Raw genomic sequence first — 18,509 nt, forward strand, 5'->3', positions numbered from 1 at the left:
ATGCTATACTGCTAAAGCTGGGAGAGGTGCATACACCACCATTGACCAGTTTAACCCATTAACACATTCATTGAGGGTATTAATTAAATCCGCCACTGCCAGCGGTTTTACCTTATTTTGACGATCCACAGATTTCTTTTTTCATCCCGGATGTAAACAAACAATGTCTTGGTGGAAGGACGAGTCTCTCTTCTTTCCACCAGAACAAAAACACTGTAACTGCGATCGTCCGTTCTGTAGTTATGGGGGCCTCGAAAACGCAGTCTGGGAGAAGAAATCAGAGATAGATGTATTTTTATAAATCTGTTAACATTGTAGTGGACGGGGTGATTATTATTTTTTGGATGAGGACATTTCCGGGTGGATCCTTCTTCTCTCCACTCTGGGGGTCCCTGGAACAACATATTTTGAGATGGGGGTCTGCGGACAAATACATATCATTTTGGGTGGTCCTTGACATGGAATGTTTTTGAGAACCACTGATATTATAGCAACATACGTTTGTTTCAAAAAACTGTTAGGATTTAGAAGACATTTGTAGAATCCCCCAGAAGCAAAGATACATATATTCAAAGATTTGCACACACCTTCACGATCCCCCAAAAATAAATAGCAGATCCACAAGCTCGCAGCGCGGCACTCGAATAGCCCAAAGAAATCGAATAAAATGACACAAATTCGCTCCCGGTCCCAAAGGGTTAATGTGATTGAACTGATCGTGATGCCATATTAACTCGTTTAGCCTGGGGGACCCCCTGGAGCCCCCCTCAAGGACATCTGGGGGTCCCCGGACCACACTTGGGGGAAAGCATGCAGGGCATCAGAAACCAGGGTCCCATGTGATCTTCTGCAGCGTTTCTATTGGCTCGTAGCAGACTATGACATCACCGGGGGAGAAGGTGACGTCATCGTCGTCGGCGGACAGGCCGCACTCCATCCCGCTCTTCACCGATTGGACGTCGTCTTTGTGATGCTTCAGGGCCGCCAGAGAACCCTCCCAGACCACATCTCTTCCTCTGGTCATCCTGAACTTCATTCTTCGGTCCAGAAGTCCTTTCTGAACCCGACAGCCGGCCACCAGAACCTTCTTCCCCATGGTCACCTCGAACATGGCCAAAACCGATGCCTCCCCCAGTATATTCTCGGTGACCACAGGGGGCAGTGTGCTGCTCAGCTGGCTCTTCAGCTCATCGATGAGTTTGTAAATCACGTTGTGAAGTTTGACCGCAACGTTCTTTTTCAACGCCAACTGTTGAACCTGCTTGTTGATGGACACGTTGAAGCCATAGATGGACCCTGAGAAGGTGGCAGCCATGTTGATGTCGTTTTCGGAAACGTCTCCGATGCCGAAGTGAAGCAGCTCCATGTGACACTGATCCTGACCCTCGTAACTGTCCAGGATGTTCAGCAACGTCTCTACTGACCCGTCCACATCACCTTTAATGATGAGTGGGAGGCTCAACTCCTGGCTGGCGGTCCTCTCGCTGGGTCGCTGGGTGAACTGCTGTCTGTTGGAGCGATAGAGAGCTGCCTTCCTCTGCCTCCAGCTGAGGTGAGACAGCGCCTCCCTCTGGCGACGGTGCTCGTCCTGGTGCTCCTTCTGCTTCTCCTCAATGACCTGCACCTCCTCTTGAAGCCTGGCCTGCTCCTCTGCATAGCACCTCCACTCTACCACCTCCCTGGCTCTGTGCTCTGATTCCACCTCCAGGATCTCCTCGCCAGCAGAAGGGAACTCCTTCCATCCAACGATCTCCACGGCAACGCTGGGCGTGGCCTCCTTGACGAGGCGGTTGTGTTCGTCAAACAGGAAGCGGACTTTAGCCCAGGTTTTACCTGCTACCAGCACACAGCCTTTACGAAGAGTACCCTGCTGCACGATTGCCGTGGTAACAGGCCCTTTCCCTCGGTCATTGCGACTCTCGATGACTGTTCCCTCCACCAGTCCTGTTGGCTCCGCCTTCAACTCCATCACCTCAGCCTGCGTTACCGTGGCTTCCACCAGAGCCAATAGGTTATCACCCTTGAGAGCAGAGACGTGAATGGCCTGAACATCTCCTCCAAACTGTTCACAAACCACATCATGAAGCAGCAGCTGTTGTTTCACTGACTCTGGATCAGCCTGAGGTTTATCACACTTATTCACTGCTACTATGATGGGTACGTTAGCATTCTTAGCATGCTGTATGGACTCCAGGGTTTGGTTCATGACTCCATCGTCTGCTGCCACCACCAGGATGATGAGGTCGGTGGCCTGGGCTCCTCGGGCCCTCATGGAGCTGAAGGCAGCGTGACCTGGAGTGTCCAGGAAGGTGATCTTCTCTCCTGACGGAAGCTGCACTATGAAGGCTCCTATGTGCTGTGTGATTCCTCCATGCTCAGTAGAGGTGATCTGACTCTTCCTCAGGCTGTCCAGCAGAGTGGTTTTACCGTGATCCACGTGACCCATGATGGTCACCACCGGAGGGCGCTGTACCAAGGAACCAGGCTCTGCAGGAGCTCTCCTGTGTGCGTCAGTGTTGGCTCTGTCTCTGGTCTGGCTCAGGGTTTGGTATTTAAACTTCATTCCAGATCTCCTGACGACCTCCTTAATCCACCGTTCCTCCAGGACAGAGTTCTCCTCCAGATCATCCAGCTCTCCTCCTGTGTTCAGCAGAGCCTCCAGCACGTGATCAAAGTCATTGTTCATGGCGTGAGCCAACTCAGACACCGTCACCCACCGTCTGATCTCTACTTCCTGTTTCTCTTTGTTGGACTTCCTGTTCTAAGGCTTCTGCCCCGCCTTCTGACCTTTGACCTGTTTAGCAGCGAGGCTCCTTGTTGGTTGGCTGCAAAGGGGAAGGGCGGGGCATCGAGGACACAGGAAGCTGCTCACCAGGGCGGCGTCATGACGACGGCTGACCAATCGGCTGGCTGTCCTCATCAGTGATGTCATCATATTCATGCCTGACGAGGCCCACTTCAGATTAAAGTGTTTTTATTGCTTTGTTTTCATTTTAACCGTAATATTACGTCTTTGACAGTAAAGGGTTGGATTTGAGATGACGTAATATCCTATATATAGATACTGTATGTCCTTGGCAGTCAATGTGTTAAAGTACGGTAAACACAGCCTCTTTAATTTATACCTCGCCATACGGCTAAGGCTTTAATCTAGGCTATATTTGCCTACATTGCCTACTTTCTGCCACTAGCAGTGCTAAATGTTGCATTTACTGTACTAGATATCCCTGATGTCGTCAGTATATGCCCAGATATGGAGATCTCTGCATCTGTGTCGGTCCGTGTCCATTTTATGCCCATATATGGAGATCCCTGACGTCATCGGTATACGCCCATACCATACGAGGGGCATGGTTATGTCTGAGTCATGGTGACAGCCCATTCGCCAATTTTAACTTGGCTGTGTGATTGCAGCTTTTTAGGCTCAGTCAATTTCTGCTGTTGCTTCCAAAAAGATTCCTTTTGTCTTTTCGCCCTTCACTTCCTCTCTCCTCCTCTTTACCGTTCCCTCCTCTCTCTGTATTTGTCTCTCTCTCTCTCAATGTCTCTCTCTCTCTCTCTCTCTCTCTCAGAATCAGGTGACAGGCTTGTGCCACTCTGGAAAGTACATAAACACCCAGGCCACCACACTTATTTTGTGTGCATACGCGTGCGTGTGTGTGTGTGCGTGCGTGCGACCTGTGCGTGCGTGCGTGCGCGCGTTACTGCATGCATGTGTGTGTGTGTGTTACTGCAGAGTACAAAATGCAGTGGGTAATGTTGCTGCAGTGTGGTCACCATAGGGACAGGTAAACTCATCCTGGCCGGACTGCACAGCCATAACACCATACAGTATGCACATGGAGATGTGTGGAGATGCTTACATGTGCATGCACACTATACTGTACATACACACACCTTACATGCACACATATGTGAGACATATCTCTCACATCTCCATTTTCTGGTTCTCTCTCTCGCTCTCTCTCTCACACACACACACACACACACACACACACACACACACACACACACACACACACACACACACACACACACACACAGACAACCCCCCCCCCCCAGCGAGCACACACACACACACACACACACACACACACACACACATGCACACGCACATGCACACGCATATTTCCGCCTGCTCCATGTGTAATGTAATCCCCTGGGCTCTCCATGCCTCCTAACCCAATAAAGATGACAGCCTTCGCCTGCACCACACACACACACACACACACACACACACACACACACACACACACACACACACACACACACACTTCATCCGGAACAATTGATAACACATTCTTCTTTCCTCTCCCTGCCTTTCCCGGCATTCTCCCTCTTTTAGTGTCCAACCGTTAATATTTCACAGCAGTGTTAGTGAGTGACTTAAGCCTAATTCCTGCTTCGTCGTATGCCGGTGTCGCTGGCTGAAAACAACTGCATGTTGTGTGTGATTTACTTGGGGAAAAAATACTTTACTTTAGCGTCCTTATTTTGAGCAGATTTCCTAAATTATTTTAACATTTTTAAGATTTTCGAGATAGCTAAAATATCTGATCTACAAGCCATGCAACACACTGTGAGCTGAGCTTGTACAGTAGATCGGCTATTTTTGCTATTTGTTGTACGACAAAGTAGTGTATATAGGGCTAAATGCACATATCCTGTTCCATGGCTGTTCCATCACTCCTGTAAGCAGCTCAGCTAACAGTTACGTAGTGTTCTTTCTGCTGGGACAGTCAGAGGATGAGGACTGAACGATGTTTGGAGAGGAACTGAGAGACTGACTGAGAGAGATCAGACAGAGAGAGAGAGACTTTAGATGCACTTTGTTACATTATTCAGCGACAGTCATCAGTTGGGACAGAGAGAATGAAAGATGGACTGACACAACTTAGTGAAAGAAAGAAGGAATACAACTAAAAGGGAGGTGTGCGTGTGCGTGTGTGCTTGCAGTATGTGTATGTCACTATAGCACTCCTTGGGTCTGCCCAACATTGTTGGGGGCGACCAGCCATGGCGGCCATTACCGCTCCTCCGTGCACCATCTGCTCCTCCCCACAGCGACTGCTGCCAGGTTGCCCACTCTCTTCTCCTCGCCGCTCTTTCCATCTTTTACTCCTCCTTCTTTGGCCCTCCACCCTCATCACTTCCTGGCCGCCTCTTACTTTTCTCCTCTAATCAGGTACCTGCTCTCTCTTCCCTCTTCTTTCCTCCTCCCAACCTCCTTTCTCTTTTGACACGCACACACACACACACTCACTCACACACACACACACACACACACACACACACACACACACACACACACACACACACACACACACACACACACACACACACACACACACACACACACACACACACACACACACACACACTTCTTTCCTTTGAGCACTGCATTTCCCAATTTTCACCACTAGTTTTTACATGTTGCCGTTTCTCATGTTGGTTCTATCCACTGTGCTTTTTTGACATGAAATGATATGTAGCCAAGGGTTAGCAAGCCAGCAGTTTGCTAACAATAATAAACAATGATAATATGCAATCATAAATCATGATTATAGTAATAACAGTTTCTTTAGTCTATCTGTTTACTTCTCCCTCCTCTTCACTGTTCCTCTCTTTCTGCACTACCTGTTACTGACTGACATCCATACGTCTATGACTCCTTTCACTCTTTCTCTCTTCTCAGCCATCTCGTTATGTTTCTCTCCATTCCTTCTTTGCCATACTATTGTGCGGACATGACTCAGGCCCACAGTACATAGAAGGGGAGGGGGTGGGGGGTAGAGAGAAGAAAAGCGGAGGTGTGTGGGGGGGATCGTAGATCAGAGCCATCATGATTGAGCCATCTGCTGAGAAGAGGCTAGTGAAACGCATACACACATACACACGCACATGCTTGAAGATGACCACTGCCCCCCACTGGTTGAAGCCTAATACTACATTTCCTCCTTCTCCCTCTCTCCCCGCCTGTCTGGTATTATTGGATTGTCCGGCACATGCCAAAAGGACATGGAACACATAGCTAGGAATGCTGATCGCTATTGCCTTGCACCATGTTTGCACAGTAATATTGAGATCTGTACACACCGTACTCCCTTCTTTGAAACGCAGAGCCTCGTGGCTGAATTATACTTAATTGTACGACGCTCGCCTTAGACAAGTGACACGGTCATTTGCTGAAGTATAATTTAGGCCTGACTGAGTACTGTTTCATAAGCACACTTGTGACGACATTTACATGTCTCTTAACCACTCAGACCCTATATACTTCAGTTGCCCGGGGCCCCCAGGGGTCTATACTTGGTCAATTGGTCCAATCTTTTTTCCTTCTAAACTATACCAATTCTGTTAGAGTTTTGGAAATGACGTGCCCAAAATAAGGACGCCATAGTTAATGTGGTTTATGTTTTCTCTCACGTGGTTTATGTACGTAGCTGACTCAACTCTACCCGTGGCTATGTGCTGTTGTGACACACGTGTTTTGTTTAACTCTGTATTGTCCTCTGACTGACGGTACGTTTTTCAACTGGGTGGGTGTGTTCACCCAGTGGGTTCTCTACGTGGACCACCGCAAATTTCATTTTTAAAATGTATTTTTCCCTCCTCAAACCTCTCCCCTCTTGCCAGATCATCCTGTGATGCCTTCTCTCTTGCAGCCATCTGACCTTTAATAGATTCATAAACGCTCTCCTCCCATTGGCCAGAGGAGGCTATTTCATCCTATTAGAGATTAGCGTACGGCTGAGTGGAGGAGGAAGTGCTCTTTATATGCTAATGAGGAGATAATGTATGCGCTGAGGACCTGCCAGGGCTCCAGTGGGAGAACCCCTGGTCGTCCACTGAACACAATCAAAGAATGGAAGAAAGAACGAAAGAAATAAAGGAGAAGAAAGATAGGTAGAAAGAGCAGTCCATCAGCGGCACTTTCTTTATCTTTGTTTTGACTTCTTATTCAGAGGCACTTTGAGTGTGGCTAATGAGCTGGAATATAACAGAATAGGCAGCTATTCAGATAGATAGTTAATTGGCTCTGGCATTGTCTTTTTATGTACAGTATCTGATCAGCACATACTGTACGCTATACATTGTTAGAATAGGTGACCCCAGCGTGAATCGAATCTTATCCTGAGGGTGCTGATGCCATGCTGTATCCATTGAGCTATTCGGGACTACAAGTGTTTGGGGAATGAACTGGGAGCCCCTTTGTCTGAGATTTATTCACTGCAATTGTGTCTATAGTTCATATACTTATGGGGTATCGTTGAAGGTAGTGGTCATATTTGCATTGAGTTGGTTTAAATATGCCCTTTTGGCCTTCACGAGGCCAAGAGTGGCTTTGCCAGCTGTTTTCTTGACCGTCCGGTGTTTGATTAGTTTAGTGATTGATTAACCAATTAACTGATCGATTAACTAAGCGCAACCTTCTGCTGTGTGTCTCTCTCTCCAGGAACAGGGGGTGGTGGGAATGTCCCGGCCGCCCGGCGCCGTCCCGCCCCCTCACCCTGCAGGGGGCGTGGCTTCAGGGGTGGGGCCTAACCAGGGGGCGGGGCCACCACCGGGCTACCTAAGCAACCAGCAACAGGTCATGATGAAGCAGATGATGGCCATGGAGCAGGAGAAGAGGGTGCAGCTGCACCTGATGGAACAGCAGAAACAGCAGATCCTCCGAGAGCAGAGACAGCAACAACAGCAGCAACTACTGGCCGAACAGGTGTGTGTGTGTGTGTGTGTGTGTGTGTGTATGTGTGTGTGTGAATGCAATATACACTATTGGTCCAGACAGGCCTACAGTTCACTGCGGTACTGAAAATCATACAGTGTGTTTGTGTGCGTGTGTGTTCGTTCGTCATCTGTAGGTATTTGTGTTGGTCGTCTCCAAAGTGAGCGGCTCATCATCTCCTCTTCCTCGCTGTCATTTGGTTGCATGTATAATTATCCTCAACCAGCTCCCTCCCGTGCTCACTACTTCCTTTCATCTCTGGTTCTTGTGCACCTGCATGCATGTACACACGTGTGTGTGTGTGTGTGTGTGTGTAGCCACATGCCACCTGCTGTGATAATTTGTTGTTTTCTTTTTCTTTTTCTCTCTATGAGGGAATCTGGTTTTAAAGAGTTCTGAACTCTGAAGTCATGTTGGTTTTAATTGGCTGAGCACACACACACACACACACACACACACACACACACACACACACACACACACACACGCACACACACGTCTAAATCTTGTATGACAATCTTGTGACAGTTTTTTCTGTGTTTGTAGATTAATAGATGCCATACCTCCATTTAGACAAAGACCTCTGTTTAACCAGATATGACGTTTATAGTTGTATGAGCGGCAGGTACTGCATGTACAGTAGGTACTGAATGCAGACTGTAGGGATCCAACAGTTCATCCCATACATTCATGCCATACATATAACATATGGTATAATATCAACAACCAGCTTTCCACTGGATTACTGAGCAGTTGTTGTCCTATTCTGGTAGAATGGCCTAACTGCAAAAAGACACACACACATACAGTACATACATACATACACACACATACACGCATGCATGCATACATCTGACCAAAACAATTTAACTGATTTTGACCGTGCAAATACATTTATTACCAAAATATTATTTAAAAACAATTTAAAAAAAAAATATTTCAAATATACACTAATAGTCCAAAATATGCTTTCGGCGAACTGTGTGAAAATGTGTGAAATATGTTTTCTTTTTTCCTGTATGTGTGCACATTTCAGCTCTGTGAATGTACACATAGCCAACAGAGCTGTAAACATAATGGTTCAGTACTCTGTGGATACAAAATGTTACACTTGGCATGCTTCTGTCCTGTGCAATACACTATGCTGCGTTCACATTGGCAGATACAAAACTACAGGCTATATATATAGCCTGTAGTTTTGTATTCATTGTCAATGTACGCGAGTGACATGAAGATACACTGCAAAGAACACCCGACCTTTGTAGCTGCTGCAAAAGCTATAGCAGCTACAAAATCTACAAGAAAGTTGAGCTGGTTTGAACTTCAGATACAAAGGTACAAAGCTCCAATTGCTGTGCAGCTTTGTATCTTTTGTAGCTGCCAGTGTGAACACAGCATAAAACTCATTTATGCTTCGTTCCACGAGGACGTCGTGCATTGAAAGGAACTGATTTACAAGTGAAAACCCCGGCGAGATGCATCCTGCAATGAAGCATAAATTAGGCAGACGGACAGAGAGAGTTAATATCGTCACTGGCAGGTGGAAACCTTGTATGTTCAAAACTGTAACCTTTCAGGAAATGGACAAAATAACCTACGTTCCAATGGATCCAATTTAGTCACAAGCTCTTGTTAATACTTTTCATTGGTTCAATAAAAATAGCAAAGAATAGCCGATCTACAAGCTTTTTTGGCAATTCTCCAAGGCAATTTTTTTGCTACTTTTGTGTGACATTGTAGTATGACGAAGTAGGTCATTAACTCATTGAGTGCCAGATTATTATTTTATTTTTTTTACGTTTTGTTTATTCGTTTTTGTTCTTTTACATACTCATAGGTAGTACAATTGAGTGCCAGAATTGCCAGAATTATTTCTATATTATATTGTCCCAGTGCCAGAGTTTTTTTCAAAGTAAAAAAAAAGTGCTTAGGGACCAGTCGAAATTTACATAAGGGGGGGCATGGAGGAAATGTATGTGCCCTGATCTAAAATGCCATGACCCTCCCTTTGACAAAAAAAATAAATCAATGACCCTCCCCAAGTGATTACAAAAAAAAGAGTAACCCTCCCCGCCTAGAAGTGTCACGATATAGCCTATCGTGGTATTAAAATGTGATGATAGGTATTGTCATGATGTCATACTGTATCGTAATATTTTTTTAATTGTTTTTTTAATACAAAAAAAACACTTTCTTTTTTTTTTGCCGGTGAAAGTTAGGAGTTTTTACTGTATGATATGAAATGTAAAGCTTATCATAATCATAGTAATTATTAATCATGTCCTCCATCATATTCAAGGTATTTTGGAGAGAAATGAAACGGACTCCAGTCAGTCACTTTCAGTTTAAAGCACTGCAGAGGGGAGGTGTTGTGTGTCAGCTGATGCTCGTTGACGCTCGTTAATGTGACATGCATCTGCACTCTCAAATAGGCCTACATCTAATCTAAGATTGTATTATACTGTATCTGGTATTATAGATGTTTTTTAGCTGTTGGAAATAACTAGGCTGCACTTGGTTGGTAATGTCCAGATGACAAAAATATGAGGTTTGTGGAATTTATAGTTATGCAGTCTTATATTATATTATATTTGTTATATTAGTGTCTATCTGTCCTCTGAAACAATGGGTTTATAGTTAGTGAGAACTTCACTTCTCCATTAAGCTTGCACAAATGTATTTATTTGTGTACAAAGCACTTTGTAATTGTTTCTAACTTGCTTTATAACGTTATTTATAAGATGATGGCCAATGTTGATGATACATGAGAAAAGAACATTAATAATATATCATATCGATATCATGCCCAACATCATGTATCGTATTGTGAAATTCTTGACACCCCTAACCCTCCCCATCAAATACAACATGACATTTAAAACTGATATGTCCAATGTTTTGCTTTCCACATTGATTAGAACATTGCTGTAGTGTAGTCAGTCTTGCTAAATGCACAGTGTATCTGTAGTAGTGGTAGCAGAATGGATAGTGTTCTCATCTTACATGTGGGAAACCCATTGAATCCTGGTCAGATTGAAGAAAGTTGAATATTTGGTAACCAGTAGTTTAAAACTTTTGTCACTCTGCCCTTTTAATTATCAACTACAGTGACTACAACTACACTGTTGCCTACATAAAACAAATTAGGCTATCAATTATGGCCTGATGCTTCTGGTTTTACTTGTGGAGCTATAGGCATCTATACACAACTGTCCATATAGATCCACATTAATCACATGCACAGAATTACTTCAAATTTATGAATATCCAGTTATAGTAGGCCTATTTATAATGCATCTCTCCAATAACGCCTGTTGAAGTTTTGCTTAATTGTTCAACCACCATCGTTAAGACGCTGAATAGATTTGACTGGGTCGTTCACACTCGCTGTGCGTTGATGGCTTGTTAACGACCGTCATTGATTCTAAATAGACAAGGTGTTACTTGATTTGAATTCTTTGTATCCTTTGAAATGGAGAGGGGTCATTGACCACTGTTCTGCTGTACTAAAAAGGTATATAAAAAACGGACTATTTTATCAATTCAAAATTGCATGACCCTCCCTTGGATTCAAAGTAAAATTAGCTGACCCTCCCTTGGACCAAAATTAGAAAGGCATGACCCTCCCCTATTTTCCTCCATGCCCCCCCTTATGTAAATTTCGACTGGTCCCTTAGGAAGCGAGATACAGCCTTTTTCAGTTATACGTTAACCAAGGAGTGGATGGAGCTGCAAATCTTCAGATAATGATATCTTGGGTTCTGAACATGTTTTAAAAAATATATAGCGTTTTTTTTATTTTTATTTTTTACAATTTTTTCAAAAACACGGCAAACACGTCATTGGCACGTTGCGCCATAGCGGTAAAAACACGTGAAACACGTTAATGGCACCCAATGAGTTAATTTACGGGGGGAAAAAAACATGAAAGGTTGAGATATGAAGATGAGAGGTTTCTGCAACTTTATGATTCAGTATTGAATCGTATGGTACTATATGCAGCAGTACTGAATGCTCTGTATGTGCGTTTGTCTGTGTTTGTGCTATAGCTCCAGCAACAGCAACATCTCCCGAGACAGATGGCCCAGGGGCAGAGGAACCCTTACCCTCAAGTCAATCAGTACCAAGGTAAGACATCACGTACACTGTTTAATTTAATCCATTAAGACCGCAAACGCATTTGTGTAATTTTAAGATTTTGTTGGCTATTCAAAAATAGCAGATATACAAGCTCGTAGCTCGTAGATCTATTTTTTGAAGAATCGTGGAAAATGTGTGCAACTTTTTGAATATATACAGGGGTGCACATAACTGGTGCGCAGGTGCGCATGCGCACCCAAAATAAAAAATGCGCAGCACATCAGACGACGCGAGGCGCTTTTGCGCACCAACAGCTGGGACAGGAATTTCCAAGCTTTTATTTTTTATCAAAACTAAAAAATAAAAGCCTGGAGATCGAGGCTAGGAATTTACTTCCTGAAGCCACACTCACACAATCACGCTAAAGCATGCGTCGGCCCCATGTACAGCCATTAGGAGCAGGGGGAGAGGACGCATGCTGCACGTGATTGTGTGAGTGTCTCGCATCGCCTCGCATCGCCTCGCTGCGTGCACGCAGCCAGCAGCGGCTGTTAGAGGCACTCGTCACCGATGATGAACGCACCGTAATGGTGCAAAATATGCCGTGAACGTCCCAATCTGGCGGATAAAAGCAGCGCAGCACAGGGCACCAACCTTGGGGGCTTCACCAAACGGCATGAGAAAAAAGAATCGGCGGAATTTGGAAGCAGAGCGTCCTTTTTTTTTTTTTTTTTCTCTAAAAAGTTATGTGCACCCCTGAATATATATATATATACGTTTTAAAAGCGAACATTTTTAACTCCGATCTGTGCGTCTGGGGGGGTCCCTGGAACAACATATTTTGAGATGGGGGTCCTCGGCCAAATACATATCATTTTGGGGGTCCTTGACATTGAAAAGTTGGAGCACCACTGATATAGCAATATATACTGTTAGTTGTTTAGAGAACATTTTTAGATATGTATTTGGCCGCGGACCCCCATCTCAAAATGTTTTGTTCCAGGGACCCCCAGAAGCAAAGATTTGAGTTACAAATGTTTGCTTTAAAAATATACCTTCAAAGATTTGCACACATTTTCACAAAAAAAAAAAGAAAGAAAATAGCCAAAGAAATCCTAAAATCACACTGATATGCGTTCCCGGATTGAATGGGTTAATTTAACTCTGAGTGTTTACAAATGTGCGCAATCAGAGTTACAAATAAATTAATAAATTAATTAGAACTGACAAGGGTGTCCCTTGTGGGGAAAGAGAGACATGTCTCGTAACCAGAAGGTCACAGCCAGGTTTGATCCAAGCCCCCAGAACCCAGTGGTTTCATTGAAGCCAAATGGACATGCTGGCCATTTGAGGTATTGCAGGTGTGGCCAATGTATGTGAACGAGCCCATGGGGCTCCAGTGACGTCACTGAAGCCCCAAATAGGCCGCGCCCATCACATTTTCCCATACGTTTCCAACCCGGAAGAAGGCTTCAATTAGGCCCATGCGCTGGGTGAGCAACTCAATGCAAGTGGATGGGAGGCGATATCCGGTGCCCTCTCTATTATTTTTAACTCTATGGTTTGATCCCTGCAACACCCAAAGCTCCCACACTTAGCATATTATTTTTAGTTGAATGACAACAAGTACATGTAAATAAAATTAATGGTAAATGGTGCATTTATATAGTGCCTTTACCCAAGGTGCTTTACAATGATTGTGCATTACATTCACCCATTCACACACACATTCGTGCACCAAAGGCGGAGGAAACCCTGCAAGGCTCAGTGTCTTCTTGCTCAAGGACACTTCGACACTAACTCTTGGGGGAGCCAGGGATCGAACTGGGAACCTTCCGGTTCCCAAGCGACCGCTCTACCTCCTGAGCCACTGCCGCCCCTATGTATGTGTGCACACACCCAGAGACAATGGACATATTCACATACTGTTTCCTACCTGATTCTCATACACGCACATGTACAGTAGTTGGGTGGTAACAAACCGTAGGGTTAAACACACTCAATAATGTCTTCTCCAGGCACCTAATGCTTGCGCCCCGCCATTTACCTGTTATATTTTACTATGTGCTGCTCAGACACTTAAACATGCACATACGGTATATACACACTAACGCCACTACTACTGGATCAACATGTAGCCATCTTGAACCAACTTGAGTGCACTTTGTTCAGCACTTATGTCAGTGATACCGATTAGTACTCTGCTCTATTATTCTTTGTCTGTCTGTTTTCCCTCTCTCTCTCTCTCTCTCTTTCTCTCTCGTTCTGTCTGTCCCACTCTCTCTCCCTCCGGTAAAAACGAAGAGGAAAAAAAAAACACTGAATATTCCTGCTCTGCCTGTTACCACGGCAACCTGTCTGTCCTGGAACCCCCTAGAGTTTGCGATGAAGTCAGAGAGATGGATTGGGGGGGTTAAGAGCAATCGGTTAGACGCTCTAATGCAGGAAGATAGAGAGGTTGGGGAAAGAAAGAGACGAGTGGGTGAGAGTGTGATGGAGATAAGCGCAGAAGAGGAGATGAAGAAGTAACGGAGAGAGGGAGGAAAGTCGAGTTGGAAGCCATTTATAGCCATCAAATAGTCTGTCTGTCAGTGTGAGACTGGCATTAACCACTTCAACCACTGGTTCTCAAAGTGGGTTCCAACTTCCGGGGACCCCCAGGGGTCCTTGAGGGGGGTTCCAGGGGGGTCCCCAGCCAAATGATTGATAGTTAGGAACCAAATGGACACTTATGGCTCTGTAACTCTCAGAGTTAAATGAACACAGATGATACTACAGTGTAGATGGGGGGGGTCCCAGAGATCAAAGTCGTATCAAACTGGGGGTCCTTGAAATTAAAATGTTTGAGAGTCACTGCTATAGCCGTAAAAATCTTCTCTTATGGGGGTCCCTGGCATATATTTTCGAATGGGGGTCCGTGGGCTAATATGTGTCAATTTGGGGGTCCTTGACATGAAAAGGTTTGAGAAGCACTGCTCTATACTCGGTAAACGAATACTGAGTTGAACGGGTTTGGCTATGTACTGTACGTGATCCGCTATTTTCTTCTCTCTAGTCCAGTGGTTCTCAACTTGTGGCTCGGGACCCCCAGGGGGGGTCACCTCATGATTTTGGGGGGGTCCCCAGTGAAGTGACAATTTTGTCACTTCTTTTAAGACCTTTTTAATACCTAGAAAAAATATCATTACTGTGTCAAACGTAACCAACAAACTGTACTACTGGACAAATTGTCAAATGATATAAGAGGTAAAAAGAGTCAAACAAAATCGAATACCCCAACTGCTACATTCCAAGTGCTTATTAGGGTGGGGGGTCCCCAGTTCAAATATGATTATTTTGGGGGGTCGTGGCCTGAAAAGGTTGAGAACCACTGCTCTAGTCGACACCAAATCTCTTCACCAAAAATAGCCATCTAGAAGCTCATAAGAATGACAATAACAACAAATGCAGTTATTATTGTCATGATCCTAAACCAACTTAACCCTGGCGTCCTTTTGTAGGCAGTAGGCAATATAGAATCATATTTGCAATATATACTGTGTATTATGTATGTATGGGATAACGCCTCCGTGCACAGCTGAGAGCTGCTTACACCATAGCCACTTAGCAACCATTATATTGAAATCCATGTTGTTTTAAAGATAGTTTTGTGCTAATATTAGCTTAAAGGTGGGGTAAGTGATTTTCTTTGGTTAAAATAAGTGTTAAATAGGTCCATATTCTGATAGTACTCATTGCTATAGAGTGTTTGTTCAGTAACGGGAGCCCTCATGTCTCTCCAGCTCTTTATTAAACAAAAAATGCATTTTCAGGGTGGGATACCAATTTTATCCAATCAGGATAGAGAACTCAAACAGGATACAGACTAAACAAGTGCAATTGGAAGTGATGACACAAAGAAATGAGCAGACAAACTGGAACACTATAAAATGAAGCTGATAAATGGGTACTCTCTCCTGATTGGCTGAAAAATTTCAACCCACCTTTCTATTAAAGAACTGGAGAAATGGAGAGACTCTTGTTACTGAACAAACACTAGTCTACAGCAATGATACTATCAGAATAAAGGGATTTAACATTTAAACTAAAAACCTTTTAACCAAGAAATATCACTTACCCTACCTTTAAATAACTGTTAATACAGTACAATGTCCATTATAGATATTATTAGTCATGAGACCGCAGCCTTGCAGTTATCTAAAAATAATGTACATCCCCTGGCCAATCAGAATCGAGTGTTTTCAGTGACCATGGTACATGGTGTATGAGCAATACTATGCTATAAACTAAGACATGCAATAATAAAGATAACACAATAATGTGTTTTAATGTAATATACTGTATTTAATGTATTGTATGTAATATTGCATTGCCATATGACACTGCTCTCTCCATAGTTACTTATGCATCTAGAGTCAGACTGTAATCCTGTTGACTCTGATTCGGAGTTTCTAAATGTTACAAGTTAACAGTTGATGGGGTGCAAGCTGTGAGGTGAGGGATTAGTGGAACAATGTCAGATGTGGGCTTATTAGGGGATTTAGGACCATTTCCGCTAGGGGTGTGCCGATATATCGTCCCGCGATATATCGCGATACGTTTTCGTGACGATATCTATCGTTTTGGGGGGAAAAAATATCGTTTTGATTATTTTTTTTTTTTATCAGGCAATCAGGCATGCAAACAGCCCCGAGGTGAAAAGGGTGACAACATGTTGTTGTTTTTTCGGGTCAGGTGTCACACTATTGCCCTATTTGGATTCAAAACGGCTATTGTAGCTGAAAAGCTACAAGTATGCATGTCTGAATAATGCAAAAACAGAATTATTTGTTTGCATTTTTGCTTTTTTTCTCCCCCATATATTTTCATAATAGAAAAGTGCGTATCGTATCGTATCGAAATCGTATCGAAGTTGTGAGCCCAATATCGTATCGTATCGTTTTGTGAAATTAGTGTATCGGCACACCCCTAATTTCCGCACTAGCCTGCTTCCACAGGCTGCCACAGCCAAGTTCTTAATCAGAAAAAGGTGTAACTAAGGTATTGCTGCCATGTTAGGATGAACTAAATGAGTTTAGGTTGAACTAAACTAGGAGAGGTGGATGCATAGGAAATACATTCACTCCGAGTCTGAGCAGTGTCTTTGGTGTCACGTAGTGACCTCATCTGTGGATGCATGTGAACTCTAGTTAGGTCAGCCTGGTTGGGTCAGGATCTTTCCTTAAACCCATTTCTGCAATTCCAGCTATTTTCTCTCATCAGTTTCCCTATATCATGTTAGCCCACCTTGCTCCTTTTCTGTAGTCTAGCTCTCTCAAACACCTCCATTCCTCTCTTCCAGGAACTCCTCAGGAGATGGCGTCCAGAAGCCAAGCTCTCCAGAACATCCGTGCCGCCCGCCTCTTGCAACAACAGCAGCAGCAACAGCAGCAGAATCAGCAACAACAGCAAATGGTCCAGATGGGCTCTGTACAGGCCCAGGGGAGCTCCGTAGGGCCCCAGTCCGACATGGGCCTGCCTTATGGTGGTCAGGGGTCCAACCAGGGTTCATTGTATGGCCTTAACCCCTCTATGAGCCAAATGATCCACCAGCAACAGCACCAGAGCCAAAGTGTTCAGGCTCCCATGGGTCTCCCACCTCAGCACAACCCCGCTGGAGGTCCCCCAAGACAAGCAGGCCCCGGGGTAGGGGGGATGCCTGGAGGAGCTGGAGGTGGTGGGCCTGGAGGGTATGGAGGACAGGGAATGTTGATGAACTCAATGTCCCAGCAAGCCCTGAAAGGCCCGCCCATTGCCAAAGCCCAGGCCCAAAGACTGCAAAGCATGCTGGGAGTTGGAGGCGGACCAGGAGCAGGAGGCAGTGGAATGGGAGGAGTCGGCTGGCCACAGCAGCAAGGACAGAATCTCCAGGCTATGGCCGGGGGAGTTGTAAGGACTACAGGAGGAGGGGGAGGAGACATGGTGGGCTTTAGCCCCGGCCAGGGTTATGGGATGCAGCCTGGTCAACCCCCACGCATGACCAAACAACACTTCCAGGGCCCAGGCCAGGGGATGAACCAGACCATTGACCCCAGGGTAGGCAACCCAGCAGCGGGTATGGGCGGCCCGATGATGGGCCCTCACATGGGTCAGCCTAGGACCAACCAGCCCCGGCCCATGGTCATGAACCAGGGGATGAACCAGGGGCTGATGGGGCAGGGTATGGGTGGGATGGGGGGCTTTGGGCCAGGGCCTGGTGGGCCAGGAATGGGACCAGGGGGAGGACCAGGAGCAGGGGGAGGCCCCTATGGACCAGGGGGAGTTGGTGTTGGGGGTCAGCCACAGGGCTATCAGAGGACAGCTAATCAAGACATGTCGTCCTATGGATATGGGGGCGGGCCCTCGGGTGGAGGAGCCTTCGGATTGGGTGATGGTTCAGGGGCAGAGCTGGACTCGGGCGATGGTTGGATGGAAGAATTCTTTCCTGGTCAATAGCCAACGGATAAACTGTGGATCATAGTTTTACTGGATAGACTAAGAGAGAAACTTTAAAAAAAATAAAAAATAAAAATAAAACCTGGGGAAATCATACAGAATGGAAGACACAACATCGTCTGGTGACCGGCATGTTTATTTTCTGTAAAACAGGAGAGGTTTTAGGCAAGGTTATAAGTGTGTGTGTGTGTGTGTGTGTGTGTGTGTGTGTGTGTGTGTGTGTGTG

General features: G+C 45.1%; 2 protein-coding genes across 2 annotated transcripts in view; one reads left to right on the plus strand and one right to left on the minus strand.

Moving 5' to 3' along the window:
- maml3 (mastermind-like transcriptional coactivator 3) overlaps nt 1-18,509 on the plus strand; it is a 132,216-nt gene extending 113,707 nt beyond the window's left edge. The window contains exons 4-6 of the mRNA XM_080444274.1: nt 7,457-7,720; nt 11,779-11,857; nt 17,151-18,509. Coding sequence (XP_080300400.1) covers nt 7,457-7,720; nt 11,779-11,857; nt 17,151-18,283 — 1,476 coding nt within the window. The 3' untranslated portion in view covers nt 18,284-18,509. The remainder of the gene's footprint in view (nt 1-7,456; nt 7,721-11,778; nt 11,858-17,150) is intronic.
- LOC308096915 (translation initiation factor IF-2, mitochondrial-like) lies at nt 821-2,999 on the minus strand (the record flags this gene model as incomplete). The annotated part of the gene is made up of 1 exon (XM_080444433.1): nt 821-2,999. The coding sequence occupies exon 1, from the start codon at nt 2,684-2,686 to the stop codon at nt 821-823; it is 1,866 nt and encodes a 621-aa protein (XP_080300559.1). The 5' UTR covers nt 2,687-2,999.

The sequence above is a fragment of the Gymnoscopelus braueri genome (assembly GCF_963280865.1).
Source record: "Gymnoscopelus braueri genome assembly, chromosome: 2".
NCBI classification, from domain to species: Eukaryota; Metazoa; Chordata; class Actinopteri; order Myctophiformes; family Myctophidae; genus Gymnoscopelus; species Gymnoscopelus braueri.